General features: G+C 32.3%; 1 protein-coding gene across 3 annotated transcripts in view; it reads left to right on the top strand.

Annotated features, from left to right (window-relative positions):
- Positions 1–22,141, top strand: part of FSD1L (fibronectin type III and SPRY domain containing 1 like) — a 54,735-nt gene that overhangs the window by 21,615 nt on the left and 10,979 nt on the right. For 2 of the 3 annotated variants that reach the window (XM_023533488.1, XM_023533487.1), the window contains 4 exons: positions 11,567–11,609; positions 16,000–16,209; positions 17,381–17,479; positions 21,606–21,735. In XM_023533488.1, the coding sequence (XP_023389256.1) occupies positions 11,567–11,609; positions 16,000–16,209; positions 17,381–17,479; positions 21,606–21,735 (482 nt within the window). Of the gene's footprint in view, positions 1–7,061; positions 7,085–11,566; positions 11,689–15,999; positions 16,210–17,380; positions 17,480–21,605; positions 21,736–22,141 lie in introns of all 3 variants that reach the window. The other variant, XM_011364963.2, reaches the window with a different exon arrangement.

Genomic DNA, 22,141 nt, shown 5'->3' with positions numbered 1-22,141 from the left:
GATGAATATGTTTTTATCTGCAGTTGAGCTCTTTCTGACAAACTATGAGATGTTAAGTACAATGTATTAAGATAATTAAATTTGTTAAAAATTACCTTGCTTCAGTAGTTCTTGAAAATATTTTTGTTCAATTATTGCCATTAAAATTCTAAGTTTATTATGATAATACATATTTAAGATTCTGATGGCAATAGGAAATTTTATTTTAATGATTTTATTTTTCTAGAGTCAGCTTAGTCAATGTAATAATGCCCTGGAGAACTCTGAAGAACTACTAGAATTTGCAACACGGTCATTAGATATAAAGGAAGCTGAAGAATTTTCAAAGGTACAAAAAAAAGATAAGTAGTGCTCTAAACTCCCAAAAAACTAATCCACTTAAAACAAAAAGTTTTGTTTAAAAAATGGTATTTTCTTTTTTAATTTTGGATTCATTCAGTCTAGAAAAATCTACAGTCTAAAAGGAATATGAAATCTAGTTTTGTCTTACTTTGTGTGAGCTAGTTGGGAAAACATCTGCTTGATGCAAATGAGCACTAATTTAGTGGAATTTGTTACTAAGTTTGTTATTAAATGTTCTACTGTTGAAGAGATTATTTGAATGTTTTATTAAAATATGAAAATGTAGGTCCTTTATTTAAGAGGTATATTTGATATGAAAATACGAACAGTGGAGCAAGAAAACTGCTAATGTTTTAAACTAGATTCTGGTGTTAAAGAGATTCTGAATTCTAGTTTCTGGTTCTTATTTTAAGTAGGGTTGTTTTTTAAATGTTATAGAAAAAGTGGGAAATTAAGCCATATAATTAGCAAAATATATACTATGTCATAATCTTATTGAGATAATATATTTGTTTGAGATCACTTTCCTTGGTCTTTGTGGACTATGTAATGAGCTGCATTGGTGTTAGAAAGGTGGCTTTATGATTCATTTGTGTTCATGTATTCATCTTATGATTTTTCTGTGAACTTGAAGGTGGGAAAAACTTCCTCAAGAAGGTAACATTTGCTGGCTTATTTTCCTACATTTTGAAAACGAACTTTAAAATTGATATTTTTTAATGAAATTAATCAAAACAAAAGTTATTTTGCTATAAACCAGTGAACTAATTAATTCTCGTATTTGGAGGTGCTTGTGAGGAAGTTCATCTTTGCACTTAGTAGCACTTATATAAAGGAATTATGAGGGAAATGTATTATACATTAAGGTACTTTTAATGTAATAGACATGTCACCTAGTTAAAGGGCTTTTATGTGATAACCTTAAATATCTAGAACATAGCCAAAAAACATGCTGAAAGCAAAAGATGTCTGAGTCATCAAAAATCAGTGTCGTAGAGTTCATGGGAAACAGTTAATATCCTCTGTTCATAGTTTCTCAGAATCTATTGACTATTAATACATACATGGCACTGCTAAGTTTTTTGTTTTTTTCTTTGTTTCCTTGTTGTCAACAGAGTTTACTTCTAGGGGGGTAGAGCAGCTGTAATCATAGCAGCAAGAATTCATGGCCAAGAGCCTGAGCGTGAGGAAGAAGACTAAAGTGTATACATAAGCACTCAAAAATAACTTGAGTCCAGTTGCATTTAAATAGGGACCGACACTCAGAAAAACTGTGATACAGTTTGTTTCTACCAAGTTTCTCTTTTCATTGTCATTTTCTGAGTCCTTCTCTTCCCCTCCTCTCAAGGGCTACTGTTCTCTTTCTTCTTTGTTCTTTCCAGCTTTGCTTCTAGCTTTCTTAATTAAAACTTATTCCCAGCTGTTTGTAAATTCGAAGGGTTCCTAACTGCTCACAATAGGGAAAAATGACTCAAGATTAATTATTGGACTAGCAGTATATCCTTAGAAATTTGGAAAAAAATTCTTTTAAGATATACTATTTCAAATATCCCACTTTAAAGTGATTAAATCAGATTAATATGAATAGTTCATGGGGACAAAAAAATATCAGGCTAAAACCCAGGCCATGAGTCTTTTTAGGCTTCATAGTACTTAAAAGAGAATTTTAAGTACTAACATTTAAATGATCACATTGCATTATCTCAGCATGAGAATTGAATATGAAGCTGTGCTATTTACCAACATTAGACAGTCTGAAAGTGAGCAAGTAAAAATAGCACAAATGGAAAAGGATTTTAGAATGGACTTTCACTAATTTTTTTTTTAAGACTGTGGGTTGATAGTAAATATATGCAGAAAGATCACCAGCAGATGAGATCTGGATCATTAGCTTTATTTCTGGATGGACAAGTAGCCAAAACCCCACCAAACGTGGGTTCTCTGCTAATAGCTGGCCTGCACAATACTTCTTGAATCCTTTGTCAAAATTAGTATCCTTATCTTTCCCCACCCCCTGAATTTAGAACTTGAATTCTACCTGTGAAAAGAGCTGAGTCTGTGGAACAGTTTCCAAGTCATTGTAACTAACAAGTCATTTCATCGCAGTCTTGCCACACATAAGCCACTTGTCAGACTAGAAGGGACGGAATGGTTACCTGCCAGGCGCCATTATTGGCATAAAATGTACAGAATAAGGTGAAAGGGAAACAGTGTCTTCTACATTTGATAACAGATGAAGAGGGAGAATGGGTTTTGTGTGTCTCCCACACTGACTCTCAGTCATTGGAATATTGTTTAGTGAGTGTCAGGCTGTGACCACTGGGAGGAGCAAATAGGAAGAGGGATGGAAGCTCACTCAGTATATTCAAGGGAGCAGAAGTACTGGCAGAAGCTGCTTTGGTAGGCTGAAGTCAGGGATGCTGGGAGAGGAGAGCACCTTCAACAATAGCATGACATGTTTCAGTGTGAAGGCAACTTAAAAACAAATCTAAGTGTTTGTTTAGAATAGTTCAAGTTATAATTTTTCACCTTTATTTCAGTTGAGGGTCATTTATGTTCTATAAAAATGTAGTGTATTATATTAATGTGCTTAGTCATAGAGCAGATGTATGCAGTACTGTATTCAGAGTTTATTTAAAACGATTTACTATGACTTTGTGAGGAAGACTTTTGAATGATCGTGTTTTTGAAAAATGGTTCTTTTTATAAACAGATTTATATAGGAAATATCAAAAACTTCTAATATATAGAATCAATTGGTATGCAATTTGTTTTTTGAAAGTCGGTATTTTTGCCTAAAGGAAAATAGCATTTTGAAACTATTTCTTTTCACTCTCTATGACTGAATCCCCTTTATTTCCCAAGTTATTCCCTTAATATGGTATTTTTGGGGTGAGAGTCAAAGTCTCAGTTATATATTGTTAAAAGTATTGAAAAAGTATTAAATATTTGCCTCTTTGTCATTTTCAGATTGTCTCAAGGAACCATTACAAAATTATCTGCCCCAAATTAAGTATGAAAATTTGAAGTATAAAACAGTGCAGACATGTAGACAAAACTTGAAAAACTCTATTGGACTATACTGCAAATCAAAATAAAAAATCTTCTCAAGCAAATGCCAATTTTGATGTCTAGATTTTGCCAGCTTTATTGTTTTGACAGTGTTAGTGTGTTTTTCTCTCAGCAGTTATCATTCAAAAACATACATTATTTTTGTTGCTATTTATCAGTGTTCTCTGATTTTTATTCCTTTGCTGCCTCTTTTTCCATTTGCGCCTGTATTTCTGAGAATTAGATTGTTAAAAATGTTTAGTTAATTTTAGATAATTTTTAAAAAGTCGTTTTCTACAAATAAGATGGCTTAGGATGGACATTTAGGGTTCAGAGATATCTTAGTGCTCATCATTTTAAAGGTGACATAACTGAGTCCTAAAAGAGTTAAGTAACTTGCTAGTTATGTGATGGGCTGAAACTCAGATAACTTAAATCTTGGTCAATATTCCTTATTTTTGCTGATGAGTTTCAAAATGTCTGCTGATGGGGAAGCTATTTGGAAATATTAAATTTTTTTTCTGTTTGGATAAATGTCTCATTGAGTACAGTAAACAAGATCTAAAACTTCTTTTTTATTATTCCCTTTTTAACTTTAGAAAATACTATTCAATATACCTACTCCATAAGTAGAACTATTTTAGAGTACTTTGCTTCTAATATCTTTCTATAAAAGGAGAAAAATGAGGGTATTAAGAAGAAACATAGAAACAGTAAGATTCTAGCCATTAAAGGGCTTGATCTATTCATGGAATAAAATAGTTTATCTACTCATTGCCGATTAAAAACAAGAGAGACTGGGAAAAGATCTTGTTTAACTTCTTTTTATATTTAATTGGTAATTAAAAAGAACCATTCATGATTACTCCTACATTGTATTCTTATTACAATTCTATTTCAGGAAGTTTTGTCTTAGGTGACAAATTCTAAAACTGATACAATAAAGGATCAGAATTATAAGATTTATTTTTAAAACAATTGAGAGAGGAAGGGAATGAGAGAGAAAGGAGCCATCTCTAATGAATAGAGATAAATGAAATGTTGGCAAACAAGATTTCACTAGAAGATTGAAATAGAAGTAGTGATTGAAATTGATGTACAAAATAGTGATGTTGAGCAAAGAAATATGACTAATACTTCTTGAAGGCTCTTCAGTAATATATAGTACCATAACTTAAAAATCTAAGCATTCACTGAGGCCTCTTCATAACTCACTAAGTGGAGTTCTGCAGATAAATGTATTGGAGACAGAATAGTGGTAAATGTTGGGATCGGTTAGTATTTATTAAGCCAAAATATTAAATTGACAAAATGCATCACTCTTGAAATGGAAACTTAGAGAAATCAAGCAATATAATATTGTATATCTTTTGGATGGCTTTTGCTTTGGGAGAAGAAATTCCAGGAAAAGAATTAAACAATCTCTTTTCCAATTTAAGACATTTCTTGAAATTGGACCCTTTTAGAGAGAGATTTTCAGAATTTGAGACTTTCTGCTCTTTATCATTGCACAGAATAACTTCTTTCAAATTTGAACCTAAATGAAAGAGAAACCATGGAGTTTTCAGTTTTACTAACTAGGTATATTTATATATATAATACATGGGACAACAGTTTTTCCTAAATGATCTGGCTTGTCATCTATACCTTTTTCTTGTTTGTCACAAACAGCCTAGTATATTAAATAACATGAAAGCTTTACATGCATGTGTCCCTTCGCACACACTAAAAATGACATCTTACTAAATTAAGTAACACTGGATATGAAGTTGAATCATTATGGTCAATTTAAAAAATAGTAATTGTCTTCATATTGTTGGGTTATTTGAGAGTGACTGGTAAGTAACATTACTTTAACCAAGTTCTAAACCAGTTGGGAAATAAGATAAAACAATAAAGCTGATTAAGAGGCCAAATACCAATACAATGATATTGAGGAATTTGGCTTAGAGCAATAGGAAAGCTTCCTAATATTGAACCCAAGAATTAGACTTACCCACCCGGATATGGTCATTATGGGACTACTTCAGATGTCTGTGAGGGAGCCATTTTCAGTGAAACTTACTAAATCAAAGGAAAGAACGGAATGTATGTTCTCTGTGGGTAAGCAAACAGCCAGAAAAACGGAAAGGTGCTGAGCTACTTATCTTTAGTTTCTCCTTTCAAACTCATAATCAGATTAAGTCATATCACCTCCCAAGAGAAATGAAGGAATAAAAAGAGACTAAGGGAGTAATGCTGGTGGCAGTTCCTCTGTATATAAAGAAACATCAAGTACAAAGAAGAGTCTCCTCTTCCCCTCCCTTAACATTTATATTAAAATCTTTGGTTATATTTCTAGCTATAATGACAATAATTTAAAAAAAAATCAGTGTAATTGACTTCCTTAACATTTCTTATCCATAGTGTCATGATTTAAGGAACATATAGATGCTACAAAATTGGGTTGTAAAAGGATCTTTAGAAACATTAAAGGATCTTTAGAAACATTAAAGACCAAAATCCCTTAATAAAGAAATAGAATTAGTACAGGGTCACAGAATCGATTATGATAGTGCTGGAACTGTATAATATGCTGATCTAAATTGTAGTTCTTTTATGTAGAAAGGTTGTCAGACTAGAACCTTTTAGGATGGGTATGAAAATGACTGATACCAAGTAAGAACAATACTGGAACTGGAGAAGCAACAGAAGCAGTGCTGTATGTTTAGTTACATGTAGTAGTTATTATTATTGTGTGCAAAGCTTTATGCTGGACATTGGGGATGGTGTCGAGGAAAACAGCCTTACATTGGATGCATCATTAATCATGCTGGTCAGTGTGGGCAAAAACTTTTATTGGCTCTTATTTCGCATGTAAATGTAAAGGGTAAAACAATTTTTACTTGTATTTTTCATTATTTTTCTGTGAGTGTACAACATTAATTAATAGCTGTGTCCCCTTTCTAAACTTGTGCTAGCATTCTAAAAAAAAAAAAAAAAAACCTGAAGAGTAGGTTTAAGTTGGCAGCTTTTATGAGGTCATCTGAGAGAAAGATCTCATTGCTGGAAGCATTTCTCTGGTTTCTCCTTGTCTGAATTTTTTGCCATTACAACTTCACTCTTTCGGGGTAAAGGATTGTAGAACTGCAGCCTAGTTTTATATGTTAGCAGGCAAGCTCTCAGAAAACAAAGTCCTTGCCCAGTGAAGGCATATAGAGAAAACTTGGAACAATCATTATGAAGTGGTGAAAGAGATCTCTGAAGAAAAATTGGAGAGCAGATTTGAAATGTATAAGAAAAAAATCATCAGAGTGCATAGACATGTGTGCCCCATGAAGGAGATTGATTGTTCTAGTTGAAGAGTGTCAGACTGAATGAAAGTGGAAGTGTGTTATGATAATCTTAAGGTAAGAAAAAACATTTATAGTCATCTGGTATTAGTTTGAAGTGTTAAATTTCCTTTTAAGGTGATTTTTATATGGGGTGTGAATTTTCTACTATCGTTCTAACATCACATTATGCAAGCTGATATGAACTGTACAGATTTCTTATAATTTATGTTTTTGTGAATACGAACTAATATATTCCAGGATTTATATTCTAACTTTTCTTGCATGTCACTGCCATTGAAACTTGCATGAAAAGCACTAACTGCCTTCTTTCTCTTCTCCCTGATTTGCTCGAAGGCTGCCAGACAGATCAAGGATAGGTATGGAATAAAACCTCCATTTTTATTTGTGTTGACATTGAAGTCAGAAATGAAATTCAAGAACAATTTCTTGTTAGAATCTCATTGGTTAAAATAAAAATACCTAATGGCCAGGTACAAAAAAAAAGAAAATATCTAATGCATATTTTCTGGAATAAACAATATATCAGCAAGATTTTTAAGAACAGAGTTGTGGACAATTATGTACTTCTAAAAGAATTTCATTTCTGGTATAATCTAGTTAGTTTTAGTACAGTTCTTAATGAGCTATGCTAATGGATGGGGGACCATTTTGAATAATTAAAAATATATATATATTCCTGGAATGCATTTTATAATTTTATAAGCGTGTCTTATTTTCCGAGAAGTCACAGCATTTTAAATAGTCCTCAGGAGCTAAAGCTCTCCTACTTCACTCCTCTCTGTTTAACACCTTCGTATTCTCATTTCGTCCTGTTCCTGGTGCCATCTCTATCTATTTCTAATGCCACTACTATCTAGTTTATGGGAAGAGAATATTAAAGAAAATGGGGAAAGACTGACTTAAAAGGTTTTTCTCATTAGTAGAGCCAGGACTAAAGGAATTGAGTACTTCCTGTAATGAATACACCAGAGAGCTAAAACTACTGCTGGCAATTTTGGATTGGGTTACCACAGATGGGATGGTTCTGACTTGCCTGGCTGGTCACCGAGCATTGACTACAGTGAGATGATCACTTAGATTTCTTCATTTGAGGATTATGAGATTCTCTGAAAGCCAAGCTCTTCAAATCACCACTCAGAATCCTAGATTAAATTATTTTTCATCATGATTTACCAAATTATTAATTATAGATTGTGTGAAAGCCAGTGTCTCTTTTGTTAATTATGGCCGAAGACTTCAAATTTTGTGTTTTTCTCATGGTATTTATTTGACTAGAGACAAGATTCACATGGCAGTCATAGGATTCTTAGCATAAATATTAATCTTTATATTTTTTCTATATTTTATATCAGGGATTGATTAAAGACATGGATCATTCTTATAAATCCTGAATTTAGAAACGAGATTATGAGAGCTTGAAGGTGGAAAGTATTGGCTATATGAGGATTGGTTGCTAGGTAGGTCAGTTTTTTGGGTAAGGTAGTTTTGGGTTGTGTCTTGTGGAATTCGCTATGAGTGATCCATCTTCCACCCTGGCTAGATTATTTTTCTATTTAGCCACCTACTCCACTGAGTCCTACTCAGGTCTTTGCTTTTTTCAATTAGAAGTCACTTCCTAATCAGTCTTTGAGTTGTCCAAAGACTTTGTGAGAGACCTTTGTCCAGATTTGTGTGTCAAAATTTAATTTTGTAATGAGTGTTCATGGCTGAATGTATTCTTCAGTGAAACTTGATTTCTTTTCCTTCTCTTCTAAGCCAACCTCTTGGCTTGTTCATCAGTATCCAAGTGATCTCAGAACTCAGGATTCCTTTTTTCTGTGAGAGCAAACTCCATTTTCTTTTTGGTTCGGCTTTTTTGTTTTTGTTTTTCAAAGCTTATACTTTTTTTAGGCTCCCTACAAATTTTTCGCTTCCTAAGGAACATTTCTGAATTATAGCTTAATTTTTTTAAACTTGATTTTTAGTTTCATAATTTACAGGTTTCTCTGAGATAGTTTTTAGGGGCTCTCCCAAGAAGCAAGTTTCTGGAATTCCATCATTACATTTTATAACATAAAAATAATTTAAACATATCATCATAATGAAATAATTATTTTCACTAAGAGAAGAAAGGATTATTCCCTAATGTGAGGGCAGAGGTGGTGTTTTAAAGAAGAGTGCATAATATACCTGAGCAAGGAATCAAATATATGAAAATGAAAGTACCTGTGAGAACTAAGTATTTATTATTTGCTGTGATAGAAGTTATGCAGGAGGAATAGTGGGAGCGACAAGAACACTAAAGACAGAAATGAGAAGATAATACGCAGCAAATTTCTACAGTTTTACAAATCACTGGTATACACTTCTGGATGCTTAGTAATGTTGGAATATGATTAGTTGAGGTATATTGTAGGAATTACTGGTTTTTAAAGAAAACGGATCATAAAAGGAAGAGTCAAATTAATTAGATTGTTTGAGGAAATTAAAAGTGTTCATCCATATGTTTTGCAGCTATTTTCGCAAAAATAAAACGAGGAGGAAGAGAGATCCTTGTATTCAGCTTGTACTAGTAGAAGTAAATTGAGAAAGTCAGGGTGAATTAATTAAATCATTCCTAACCACGTGGATCCTGTAATGTAGAGAATTATTTATGGATTTTAGATTGTTAGTTTGGGCTTTGAGGCATATTGTCTAAATATATTCAGTTTAAAAATAAAAAGCTCAGTCTTTTTAAAGCTTATAGCATTGTTATACATCTAACTTGATTTATGGAGATTGAAATTTTCATTGACTAGAAAATAGACTTTTAATGCATTTTTTAAAGTTTTTAAATTTATTTTTTTATGGCGACATTGGTTAATGAAATCCAATAAGTTTCAGCTGTATACTTTAACAGTAAGGCATATATATATTTACACAGTGTGTTCACCTCCCATAGTTAGATTTCTTTCTGTCACCACATATTTGACCCCTTTACCCCGTCTACCTCCCACTTCCCCCCCGCCCCACCCTCTGGTAACCGCTAGTCTGTAGTTTATGTCCATGAGTCTCTGTTTGTTTGTCCTGTTCATTTGTTACTTTTAGGTTTATATCCCATATAAAAGTGATGCCATGTGATTTTCAACTTTTTCTGTCTGGCTTATTTCACTTAGCCTAATTATCTCGAGGTCCATCCATGTTGTTGCAAATGGCAATATTTTATCTTTTCTTATGGCTGAGTAATATTCCATTGTATATATGTACCACAGCTTCTATAATGTATTTTTGAAGGAACATTCTTTTTCTTTGAGGCCATAGTGATTATATCAAGTTTTGCAGATGAATTTTCAGATTTAAATTCCCTAAAACACTTTTAGATATTTTTTTCAACAGTTCTCAACAAACATTTAAATAATCAGGTTTAGTAGCAACCAAGTTGGTTCAAAGCCATTCATTGGTTCTGTGGGCATTTACTAGTACATATCTGAATATAGTTCTTTCAGAAGTCCAAATCAGAAGATGCTTGGGGCTGTAAAGAACAAAGCATGTCAAGACTTAGCCTTTGTTCCAAACTTCCTATTGATATGATCTGAAATTGTATTGAGAACCAGTAAAGTAATACATGCGATGTACTCAGTGTTATGCTTAGCATTCAATGCAGGTTCCCTTCCCTATAAATTGTATTTCAGTATAGCATTTTCTTCTTGATAAATAGATCAGTTAAATCATTGTTTCTTTCTACTAAATAAAGTGATTACTTTCCTAGTTTTAAAATTAAATAACTGAATACAGAAACAATTAGACATTTTTTTAATCCCAAAATAAAAGTACTGCAACAAGTTTGATATCTTTCATACCATTGATCTCTAGAGTAGATTTGGCAGATCTGAATGACTAGGCTGGGTATTCTCTTTTTTCCTCTAGCTCTATTTACTTCCTCTCCCAAACTGTATACTAGGAGGACAGCATACATGAATTTTACTTTTGTATCATTCTTTGACAAAAGATGATAAGGAGAGTTACTTTGTGATACTTATGGAAACTTACTGTAATGTGAAAAGGTGAAATTTGAGATAAAATGACAAATTAATAGATCATGAGTATTTCTTGTAGTTCCCAGTTATAATTGACAGAACAATTTCCCCAGACTATGGGTAAAATGAGGTCTTGTATGACTTCTTTTTGTTTGTTTGTTTGTTTTTTATACCATATTCATCTAATAAATATTTATTGAATGATTATTTCCATGGCATGTGGTTTCACAGGGTTATTTCTCTTTGTATCCTTCCATTTAGCGTCAGTACATTAGAAAGACACCTACTAGCATGATATTCAGAATTACGATTCTACTACTTTCCTTTCTCATCCATGGCATCTCTTTAGCAGCTACCAAGCTATATGTTTGGTCAGTGTACCTCTACTCTTATTCAAGGTTACATGGGGTGGCTGTGACTACTAGGGAGACTGTTTGAATCAGGGTACATGTACAGTTCATTATTTGGCATATGAAAAGGAATGAGGCTGGCATCAGGAAGTCAGTGAGATTGAGTTTACAGAAGTTCAGATGACTCTTGGGTCTGCAAACAATGATTTATATTGGATATTCATTTTTTTGTGATATTCGTATTTGTGTACAGTTTTATAAAGGTAGGCGGACGAAAGTTCCTTAAAGTTATGTTAAATGTATTTAAATTTTAAAAATCTTAGTTTTTTAATTTTCCAAGACTCTAAGAGCAAATTTCTATTTAGTTTTATTACCGTTGTTATAGTTTCTGAAATCACTAGAGTAAAATAATTTTTATCTTTTCATTTTATAAATTAAACATATGATACTTCCCATTCTTTTATTTTTAAAACAATGTTTGTGTTTGCCATAGGGTAACGATGGCTTCAGCTTTTCGCCTTTCTTTGAAACCAAAGGTCAGTGACAACATGACTCATTTAATGGTGGATTTTTCTCAGGAAAGACAGATGCTGCAAACTTTGAAATTTTTGCCAGGTAAGTAAGTATGTAGTATATTCTATGTAAAGGTAGATATAAAAACTTTTTTTCCTTCAAGATTTTTTCTGTAACGAACATTGGAATGTAAATATTAAAGAAGCATAGCATGATTTTTTTCTTCATTCATTAAATTAAATTTAATTAAAAATAATTAAATTTGCTGGTCTTTATTTTTAGAGAATTATTTTACCAACAGAAGCAAGAAATAGCGTTTGACAGAAGCAATATATCACGATGGTTAACACTGGGTCTTGGAGCCAGACTTCTTAGATTTGAATCCTGGCTGCCACTTACTTGCTTTGTATCCTTGAACAAGTTATTTAACTTTGCCTTATTTCCTTCATCTTTAAAATGTGATGTTATCCTTCTAGGGTTTTTATAGGGATTAAAATGAATTGAAACCTCTTGAAAATAGTACCCAGCATGTACTTAACACTCAGTGCATGTCAGCTGCTATCATTAACATTATTGTGGTGGTGGTTGGCTCAATGGAATTTTATTTCCAGTAATAAATAATATGTTAACATTGGTTTATTAGAGTATCAGTATGAGATTATTCCAGTAGCCAAACCATTTGAAGTGAAGTTCCAGATTATTGTCCACAGGTGTGAAAGAGCCAGTTAAAGACGTTTTTTTGTTAGTGGTATTCTCTTTTTAGCTAGCATCAAGTAATATTAAGTTGATAGCTAAAATAATTTGGACATGGTGACTTGGGGATCAGAAGTCTCTTGAAAGTGAGGTGTTTTACTTAAACAGGTGCTTTGTTAGAACTAGTTTTTATTTTTAGAGGTTAGCTTTTTTTGAATAGAGAATGTTGATCACATGAAAACATTCTTTGAATATTTGGTCAGGGATTTAAAATATTGGAAAGATGAGGTTAGTAGTCATGAAACTAATGGAACTAATAAAGGTAGCACGAGTGAAGTATTAATTAACTTGTGTGATACAGATCAAAAGTTCTAAAGGAGTTTATAGAAAGAAAACATGAGGAAAGGAACCATATTTGTAGAGAAAGTATGTCAGTGGATATTTACTTACAGATTGGCTTTTCAGAATTACTTGCCATTGTATTATCATTTATACTACTTCCAAATTCAGATAGAGTCTAGAATAGTGGATTGTTAATATACACATTATTATTACTTTAATTTTTTAAAAAACTACTAAAAAAGCAATTTTCTCACCATTTCTTTCTCTTGAGTTTTCAGTGATGTCTTAACAGACCAAGGCCATGCCCGCTATACAGTCAAGTAGTTACATGTACAGTTAAGATTTCCTCGTTTGGCAAACTTTTAAGATAGTCTGAAGGAATGAGGTATAATAAAACAAGAAATCCTTTTGTGGAGGAGTTTCATCCTGAAGGAAAAGTATAATAGATTGTTAAGATTTATAAAAGATGAATTCATATTACTAAATTTTTATATTCTCCTATAGCACAAAATTTTCCTGTAAGATACAATCACATTAAATTTTAAAAATGAATAACCGTTATCCCTTAGTAATTCATTCCATAAACACCACAAAAACCAGCTCTACGCTATATTATGTATAGTAACATAAGTTGTGGACTTACCTGAAAAATGGAAGTGATGATGAGGGATGATAATAATTGAAAAGCCATTTTATTCTACTTTAAGCCATTTTCGTACATTGAAACAGTTTATATTCTCCTTTCTGAGCTTCTGCAGCTCAAAAGAGAAACATATTTGTGGCAATGTTGATGCCGCTGCCCTTTGACATTCACATGCAGAGAAAACTTTAGTAAAATTCTCGAACCAGTTTGCTCACTATTGCTAGTTAACTGCTACTTTATAAAAATTGCTGTGATTTGCTTTTCATTCTTACTTCCAAAGAGAGTTCTGCATTTTCTAAGTAGTAGTTTTATATGACATCTTTACCACCTTTCATCTTCGAAAGGTTTAGCCCTTGGTTAATGAACTCTTCTCTTCTGTATAGACTCTTTGGTTAACTTCCCACAGTTTAGATCCAAGTCAACCTTAATTTGACATACAACTCTTAAGTTATCTAAATTTTCTTTTTTACTCCTAGGTAGCACCACTTTCTTAGATTTTCTTTTTTTCATTTTTACCTCAGTTACCACTTATAGCAGTTTGCTTTCTTTTGGGGGCCATTAGTCACAAGAAAGAAGAATACTTGCCAGTACATTTTTACTGGAATGGTAGGTGAATTGAGATGTATATAGTGGGGAGTTAGCTAGACCCACTTACAAATTAAATGATTCTCTCTTTATACCAGCCTCTTGGGGCTTTCAGTACAGGTTTTTGACTCAGCAAAATTATAAAATTACAGTATGATAAATAGACCTTTTTTATTTCCTCACATATAGGCAATGCAGAGCACATTAAATTCTTAAATTTGTGAATGCTTATGGTCTATTCTTTTGGCAATAAGTAGTCTGTATTGCTTATGTTCCAGTAATAGAGACTAATATCTGTTATGTATTGTAGGGACAAAAATACCACAAGACAGATGAAGGAAATTAATCATAATGACAAATGATAAATATGTCTTTGGTTGTCATCTTACTAATAAAGTGTATCAGATTCCAAGTATTTATTGTATAATTACACACATAAGGGTTGAACTTTGGAGACTATAGTTAATGGAGATCAGTTGTCCCCTTTCTTCTTCCTCCCTTATTAGTTAGGCTTGAAGATTTAAAATTTATATCGAATTCCTTTCATCTTGGTCTTGATTATTTTATCCAAGAAACTTGGTTTACTTTGTTATTTATTAAGTCTCACATTGCTTTGCATTTTAACATTTGTATATAATTCCTTTGTTATTGTAGTTTTTTAAAATTAATGCTTTGTTTTTTAAACAATTTTAGATTTATGGAAAAATGAGCAGATAATATAGTTTCTTCCTCCCTCACATACAGTTTCCCCTATTATTAACATCTTGTATTAGTATGGTACATTTGTTATAATTAATGACCCAGTATTGATACATTATTATTAACTAACATCCATATTTTACATTAGGGTTCACTTTTTGTATTTTACAATTCTGTGAGTTTTGACAAATATATTGTCATATTTCCACCTTAACATTATTATACAAAATAGTTTCACTGCCCTAAGATTCCTTTGTACTGTGCCCGTTCATCTCTGCAGCCTTGCTATAATTACTTGTTTGTTCCAAGAATTTTTTTGTTGATTCTTTAGGGTTTTCTCTTCAGACAACCATGTCGTCAGCGAACAAAGACAGTTTTATTTCTTCCTTCCTAATTCGTGTACTTTTAAATTCCTTTTCTTGTCTTATTGCTAGAACTTCCAGTACAGTGTTGAATAGGAGTGGTGAGAAGGGGACATCCTCACATTGGGAGAAAATATCTAGTTTCTCAGCATTTAAGTATGATGTTAACTATAGGTTTTTTGTAGATGTTCTTTATCAAGTAAAGTCCCCCTCTATTTCTAGTTTGCTGAGTTTTTGTCATGAATCTTTATTGTCAAATATTTTTTCTCTATTACAATCATGATTTTTCTACCGATGTGATAGATTAATTGATTTAAAATGTTGAATCAGTCTTGTATACTTGGCATAAACTTTTTAAAACTCTTTTTTAAGCGGCAAAATGTTTCAATACAATATCTGCACAGTTTCACACATTTCAAACACAGCTGTCACCAGAGGACCACGTTCTCCAGTTAGCCTGTTGTTATGTAAATGGAACATCTGTTAATGTTGAGGAGCTATGGGAAAACCTCTTTTATGGAAAAGAAATTGATTAATGTTCATACATGTTAACTGTAGCTCATTTTATTTTAATGTATCATAGAACTCTTTGGGGAAGCATTTTAAAATCCTTAAATATTTTGGCGGGTTGGGGAGTTCATTTTTGTTTAGTGCTGAGAAATAACAATTCTTTTATAAACGAGATTTTAAAAATTGAAAATATCTTGAATTATTTTAAGCTTTAAATTCAAAGCAAGTTATTCTATTTTGTCAATAGTGATTTAATTTATATTCTGTGGCTGTTTGAAATAGATTAAAACTGTGTTGAGGAGCAACAAGTCAGTCTTGATTCTTTATTCTTAGCATGTTTGAATTGCTTTTTGCTAGCTAGGATTTTAATATAGTTTGAATAAATCTATAGAAAAACTTTGAAACATGAATTTTTAAACAGACCTTTGAAAAATATTTATTTTGCATTTATAGGGTATTCTTTCTCTTAGCCAGATTTAATTGAACAGTTCAAAAGCAACATGAAAAAGCATAGTTTGAATGACAAATATTGGATTAGTACTGTAATAAATGATAAATGAGCCTTTTTTTTTTCTTTAGTCCCTAAAGCTCCAGAGATAGATCCAATAGAGTGTTTGGTGGCTGACAATTCTGTAACAGTAGCTTGGAAAATGCCAGAAGAAGATAATAAGATTGACCACTTTATGCTGGAATATAGGAAAACTAATTTTGATGGACTTCCACGTGTAAAGGATGAGCGATGCTGGGAGACAATTGATAATATTAAGGGTACTGAATATACACTGTCAGGTAAAATGACTGCATTCATGAATCTCATTCTCAGAAAATAAATATAATTGTGAAAAATATTTTGAGTTACTTTTAAAGGTAAAATTAAGTTTCTTTAGCCAAGTGATTATGTATTAATCATAAAAGTGAATTTCTTTTAAAATATGAAGAAAACCTTCATTTAAATACTTTTGGATATTTGTAACCTGTTAAAATAATGTATGTAAAACAAATATGAAGGGGTGTTCTAGAAACAGTATTTCAGAATAGCATTTAATTTTACCTTGGTTTTCTAACAATAAAAATACTGTCAATTTTCTAGATGTACACACTACGCCACAGTTAGGTGATATTGTAAATACCGTTGCCTTTACCCTTTTATGGTTACCTTCATGTTGCTACTTAAAGTAAAGCTGTGACTTGATATTAAACTTTGTTTCTTGGCCTTTGAAAATTTTTCAAAAGGTATCTCTGTTTATTGGGGACTCATATTTGAAACTGCAAAATGTTGCCTGAGTTGTTCAACACTTGTTAAGCATGATCAGTAATATTAGTAACTTGACCATTTTTGAGTTCTTGCCCTTTGTCAGGAGCTGGGCCGAAGTGTATTATTATACAGTACATCTCATTTAATCAGTACAATATATCTCATTTCCTATTTCAGTTATGAGATTGGTTTTTTATATTTTACAGATACAAAACTGAGACTGTCATGTTAAGTTCCACAGCTAGTAATTTTTGGATTATTTTAAACTTGACTAAGTTCAGAGTTTTGCTGTTAATCCTTATACTTCACTTTCTCTTTAAATTCATTTTCACATAAAAAGGCATGTTTCATAAATATAAAAATTCTTGAGGATGTCTGCTTTGTAGAAATTGAATATGTTATTTTAATTTGTAGCATCTCTCCTTGATTGAAACATTACTTTTAACAAGGCTTGAGAGTACCTTATCACTAATTAAAAAAAAAAAAATCAGTGATAAACTATATGATTTATTTATTTGGAAAAAATAATAAATCATGAATTCCCTTATTTCAGGCATTATTACCATTTTAACACAAATTTGTATTCTTCCTGAGTAAAGACATAGTTTCAAGGATGGAAAAATCTCTGTTTAAAGGTTCATATTCATACTTTTGGAGTAGATTCCTTTACTTTTCCTATCTGAAAACCATTTTCATTTTTTTCAGGCTTAAAGTTTGATTCAAAGTATATGAATTTCAGAGTGCGAGCTTGTAATAAGGCTGTGGCTGGAGAGTATTCTGATCCAGTGACCCTAGAGACCAAAGGTAAGATCAGTAGATATTTATACAGCATAAAACAAAATTTAACGTAGAAATTATTCAAGACTTTGTGACAGGAACCATTTCACATATGGTTGCATTTCTTCGCCACCTTCAAACACACACACACACACACACACACACACACACACACACCCACACACACCACCCCCCCCCCCCCCCAGAATTCCAAACAGTAGGAATTTTAAGATGTGGAAATTAGGACTACAGTAGTGGTATTCATTAATTTTCCTTTATCATGTATTCAGATAAGTAAAATAGACTGAGATGATGGTGTTACTTTCTCTTGTCGTGCTCAGTTTACAAATTTCAGTCTACTATAAATATATCAACATCACTGAGATTTGCCCAGAGTTTTCTCAGGGAATAGATTATTGCTCAGTAATGGGGAAGTACCTTTTCAGTTTAGTTCAGGTCTTTTCTCTCCATTTTTTTTAAATATTATTGTAGAAATTAACATTTACATAGTTTATTAACGTTTACAGAGCACTCTCACAGTTCTTCATTTGATCTATAAATCATCCAGAAAGATCAGTAGAATAGGTATTATTTGATGTCCATTTTTCAGGTGAAGAAAATAAAGTTCAAATATGTTAAATGACTTGCTTGTGATCCCTAGAAGTAGCTTGGAAAGATATAAATAAGAATCTATTTCCAGGTTCTGTGCCAGTAGCTCCTATTGTGGACATAGAACCTAGATGCTTCTAGTCTCTGAGAACAATTTTGGATTTAATTAAAACTCTATAGTTTTATTTTAACTCCCATATTTTAATACAGAAAATTTTTCAGGTATTTACCAATTGGTAGGTCATAATGCTAGAGATTTTCCCAGTTGTGAAATGATAATTGACTAGATTTACTTCCAGAATCTGATTGTACACATTCTAATAGGTTCTTGGGCATTAGAGTATTTCAGTGATCTCTAATTCACATAGTATTTGAATAGGTTTGCATGCCAGAAGTTTGATACCATTTGGAAGATAATATAAAATATTATATTAGAATAAAAATATAAGGCTCATAAGTTTTGACAAGATAAACTCAGAAGAATATGTTTGCGTCACAAAGGTAAATAGAAAACCTAACTTGAAGTAATTTATTTGGATTAGCAAATGTTTTTATTTGAGAACTGTAGATAACTAAGTTATCTAACCAAGAAGCGCAGTTACTTTGAATTACTTGTTATCAAACTGAGATGTTACTGTGGTTATTGAGGGATTCTTAACATTTCAGAGTAGTCTTATTCACAGGCAGATAACCTTTGCTACATAACTTGAACTGTGTCAGGTAAAATTGCATTATTATTCTCCCTCAGGCATATCGTATCTTTTTATTTCTTTTATTCCTTCTCATTTACCCTTTATATTTAGTGACCAAACTTGGACCTAAATGTGGTGAATTATACATTTTTTCAAATTCAGTGGAATTAGGAAAATGAATTGCTGGCGTATAATTTCCTTGGAGCTGAGCTGGCTGTTCCTGTTAGTATCTGGGTCTTACTAGTCAAATTCTTGGTCTTAGAGTTGTAGGGAAAGACTAAGATGATTCTAGTTTTTTTGAGCATTCATCACTGGGGTAAACCCACTGGGTTGTGGATAGACTGACACTCAACCCCAAGGACCACTGAACAGTGATTTTGAACTTCAGGGAGATCCAGAATAAAATGTATCCCTTAAATAGCTATGGGTCATGGATTTTCTAGGGTTATTCCATAGCACTGAAGTGGCCACTAATGAGAGCAAGAGCTCCAGATTTTTAAAAAATGACATGTTGAACAGTTGTTTACTAATTGTTTTGGCTTGCTGAAGCCCTTTTTGACCAACTAGTAGAAATAAGTGTATGAGCAAAGAATTGGAGGGAAAGGGAGAATGGTAGAGATTAAACAGTTGAGGCCTACCAAAATTTCATATCCTTCTACTCATCCTTGGTATGGAAAACAGTGAACATTGTTTATTTCTGTCTCTCCAATGTACATAGCACTATTTCTTCTGTCACTGGAATTATCAGAAGTGATGCATAATGTAAGTTCTTATGACCAGAATTTTAAAAGTAAATTATCCCTATTTTTTTATAAAGGTAAATGATATGATATTAATCACAGTTTCCTCTCTAATCTCAAATGATAACGGCTGTGATATAATTTTACAGTACCAAGAAAGCCACCAGTACAACCAGTTAAACCTTTGAAACATACCTTCACTCTGAGATTTTTGATAGTTTGTTTTCATAGACTTTTAAAGATATAGAAACTAATATCTAGCTATATTACAGGGCTTATATGAGAGGCAGGACTAACATTTGAGACTTCACATTTGAAGCTAGTCCTTTTTTTGTTTGTTTTTAACTATATGGTATTATTCCTGTTACCTTTGCCTGTTACTTAGTTGAGGTCCCATAAAGGGATAGCGTCCAAAAATATATATATATATATATGAGAGAGATAAAAGATTATACCCCTAGTTTTGAAACTGATGCCTTTCTGTTTGGGTACTGTGGGATTTGATAAAACTGGTCTCAGGTGGCTTGAAAGTCCTGCCTTTTCTTACCACCATTGACTCCACCCTTCTCTCTATCTTGTGAAACATTAGACTGTTTTTCAGCCTTACAATTTTTTTCTTTACATTTTAAAAAATTTATTTACTATTTTTAAAACAGCCTTAGGATTTTAACAAGCAACTGAGAATTGATGGCACCTTAGTTATATCCACTTTTCCCTCAAAAATGTAAATGGCTTCACATGCATTACCTAATAGCTAGTAGAGAGGTTAACCCTGTTTTCTTAAGGCAGTTCATTCTTGATAATGCAAGGTCTCAATTTTGCTTAATCCTAACTTTTTAGTAACCTCTACCTATTAAGGAAATCTATTTCCATTTTTACTGAGAAGGTGTATTGCTTCTTTCTGTAAATTCATTGCTGTTTACATGCAAATGTTGAAAGCTATTAACTTGCATAGTATGACATTTGCTAGAAGCAGTTATTGTTAAATTTGTATTAATGTTGTATAAAGACAGTGAACAATGGTCAGATGCATAGTTGAAGTTAAAGTGCTCTTTACAGAATAGTAGAGGATAAAAAGATCTTTGATTCACTAGATAAATATTAGGCTCTCTATATGAATATTTTGTTGTTTGATGGTGCATACTTCAGATACACTGAAGCCTTAGGTAAATCAGGTAATATCCTTATGTGAAATAGGCTATTGTAAAAGAATATTCTTTCAGTGAGTCATTACCAGAAGTTAGAACTTTTGGAAGGAAATGTAACTAACAGAGGTGGATTAGTTAGTAACTATGTGGTAGGTGAAACCTTGCTTAAAGCAGAGATTCTAGAAATTGCATTTTAAAATAGGAACTGTGCATTACTCAACTACGAAACAATACATTTTAGTGAGTTACCCTCAATTTTAAAAGAGAGGAGGTAATATCTTGCTATACTGATTTCCTGATTTAGCAGTTCTGAGTAAGTATTATGAATAGTATAGATAGTTCCTCCCCACAAATAATTAGAAAAGCACTGCTTTGTGCTTTTTAATTTATTTTCATTTGAGTAGCACACCACCCCCCACCCCCACCCCCACCTATGAAAATCATCTCTAGCTCCATCAGCTGTGTCAGTTCTCTTGCTTTTGCTATCATGGCTCTTTTCTCCATGCTCGTCTTAATTTGAAACTACTGAGAGTTTAAATATGAAATTATTGAATATTAGAGCATCAGGAAAAATATATGTGTGCCAGGCTCTATAATATTGTACAACACATCACTTTCTCCTCTTCCTGTTTAGTAATAACAACCAACTAATATTCTAATATCATGAAATTGGGGCTTTTGTGTACTGATAGAGATTCCAGGAGAAGAAATAGCAGAAGCAGCCGGGGCCATGCAAGTACATTGATTTTGCTTGGAGTATAGAATATATAGAGAATAATAATGGGAAGTAACATAGGAATTAGTAAATTACGGCCTTATCTTTGGAGACTTTAAATGCTAGGATTAGAAATTTGAACTTTATATATAATGTTGAATAAAATGAATAGGAAAATGATATAATTGTGCTTCAGAAAGTGGAGATATGCTATATTTTTTTAAAAAATTGAAATATTGTTTTGTATAGCACTTAACTTCAGTTTGGATAACTCATCATCCCATTTGAACCTGAAAGTTGAAGATACCTGTGTAGAGTGGGATCCTACAGGAGGAAAAGGTCAAGAAAATAAAATTAAAGGAAAAGAGAATAAAGGCAGGTAAGCTAGTTCCTTAAATCTGTTATCTGGAAAAATGCTTATACACTGATTCTTATTTGACAATAACTTATAATAAAATTCTTATTCTATATATCAACATGATGTTGGTAACACCGAAGTGAAGAATATACTATTGTTTGTCAATACTTGAATTTGTCACTAACATTTTTCATTTCTTTTTCTTAGTTTCTTTTCTAATCCTCATATACTTTTTAACTTCAGTATTCCATTTCTTTTAAGTTATATCTACAGCAACTTGAACTGCTTAGAGAGAAGTTCCTAGTATGGTTCCTGAATTTTAGATTTATAGATCACCTGCCTTACCTGAAAGTCTGCATAGAAAGACAACTTTTAGCATGTACAACCCCAGTATCTTGCCCCTAATCAGCAGCCTTATGAACCAGAG

The sequence above is a fragment of the Pteropus vampyrus genome, unplaced genomic scaffold, assembly GCF_000151845.1.
Source record: "Pteropus vampyrus isolate Shadow unplaced genomic scaffold, Pvam_2.0 Scaffold103, whole genome shotgun sequence".
Taxonomy (NCBI): Eukaryota; Metazoa; Chordata; class Mammalia; order Chiroptera; family Pteropodidae; genus Pteropus; species Pteropus vampyrus.
The sequence above is the reverse complement of the archived record's forward strand: the minus strand, read 5'-3'. Positions and strand labels throughout refer to the sequence as shown.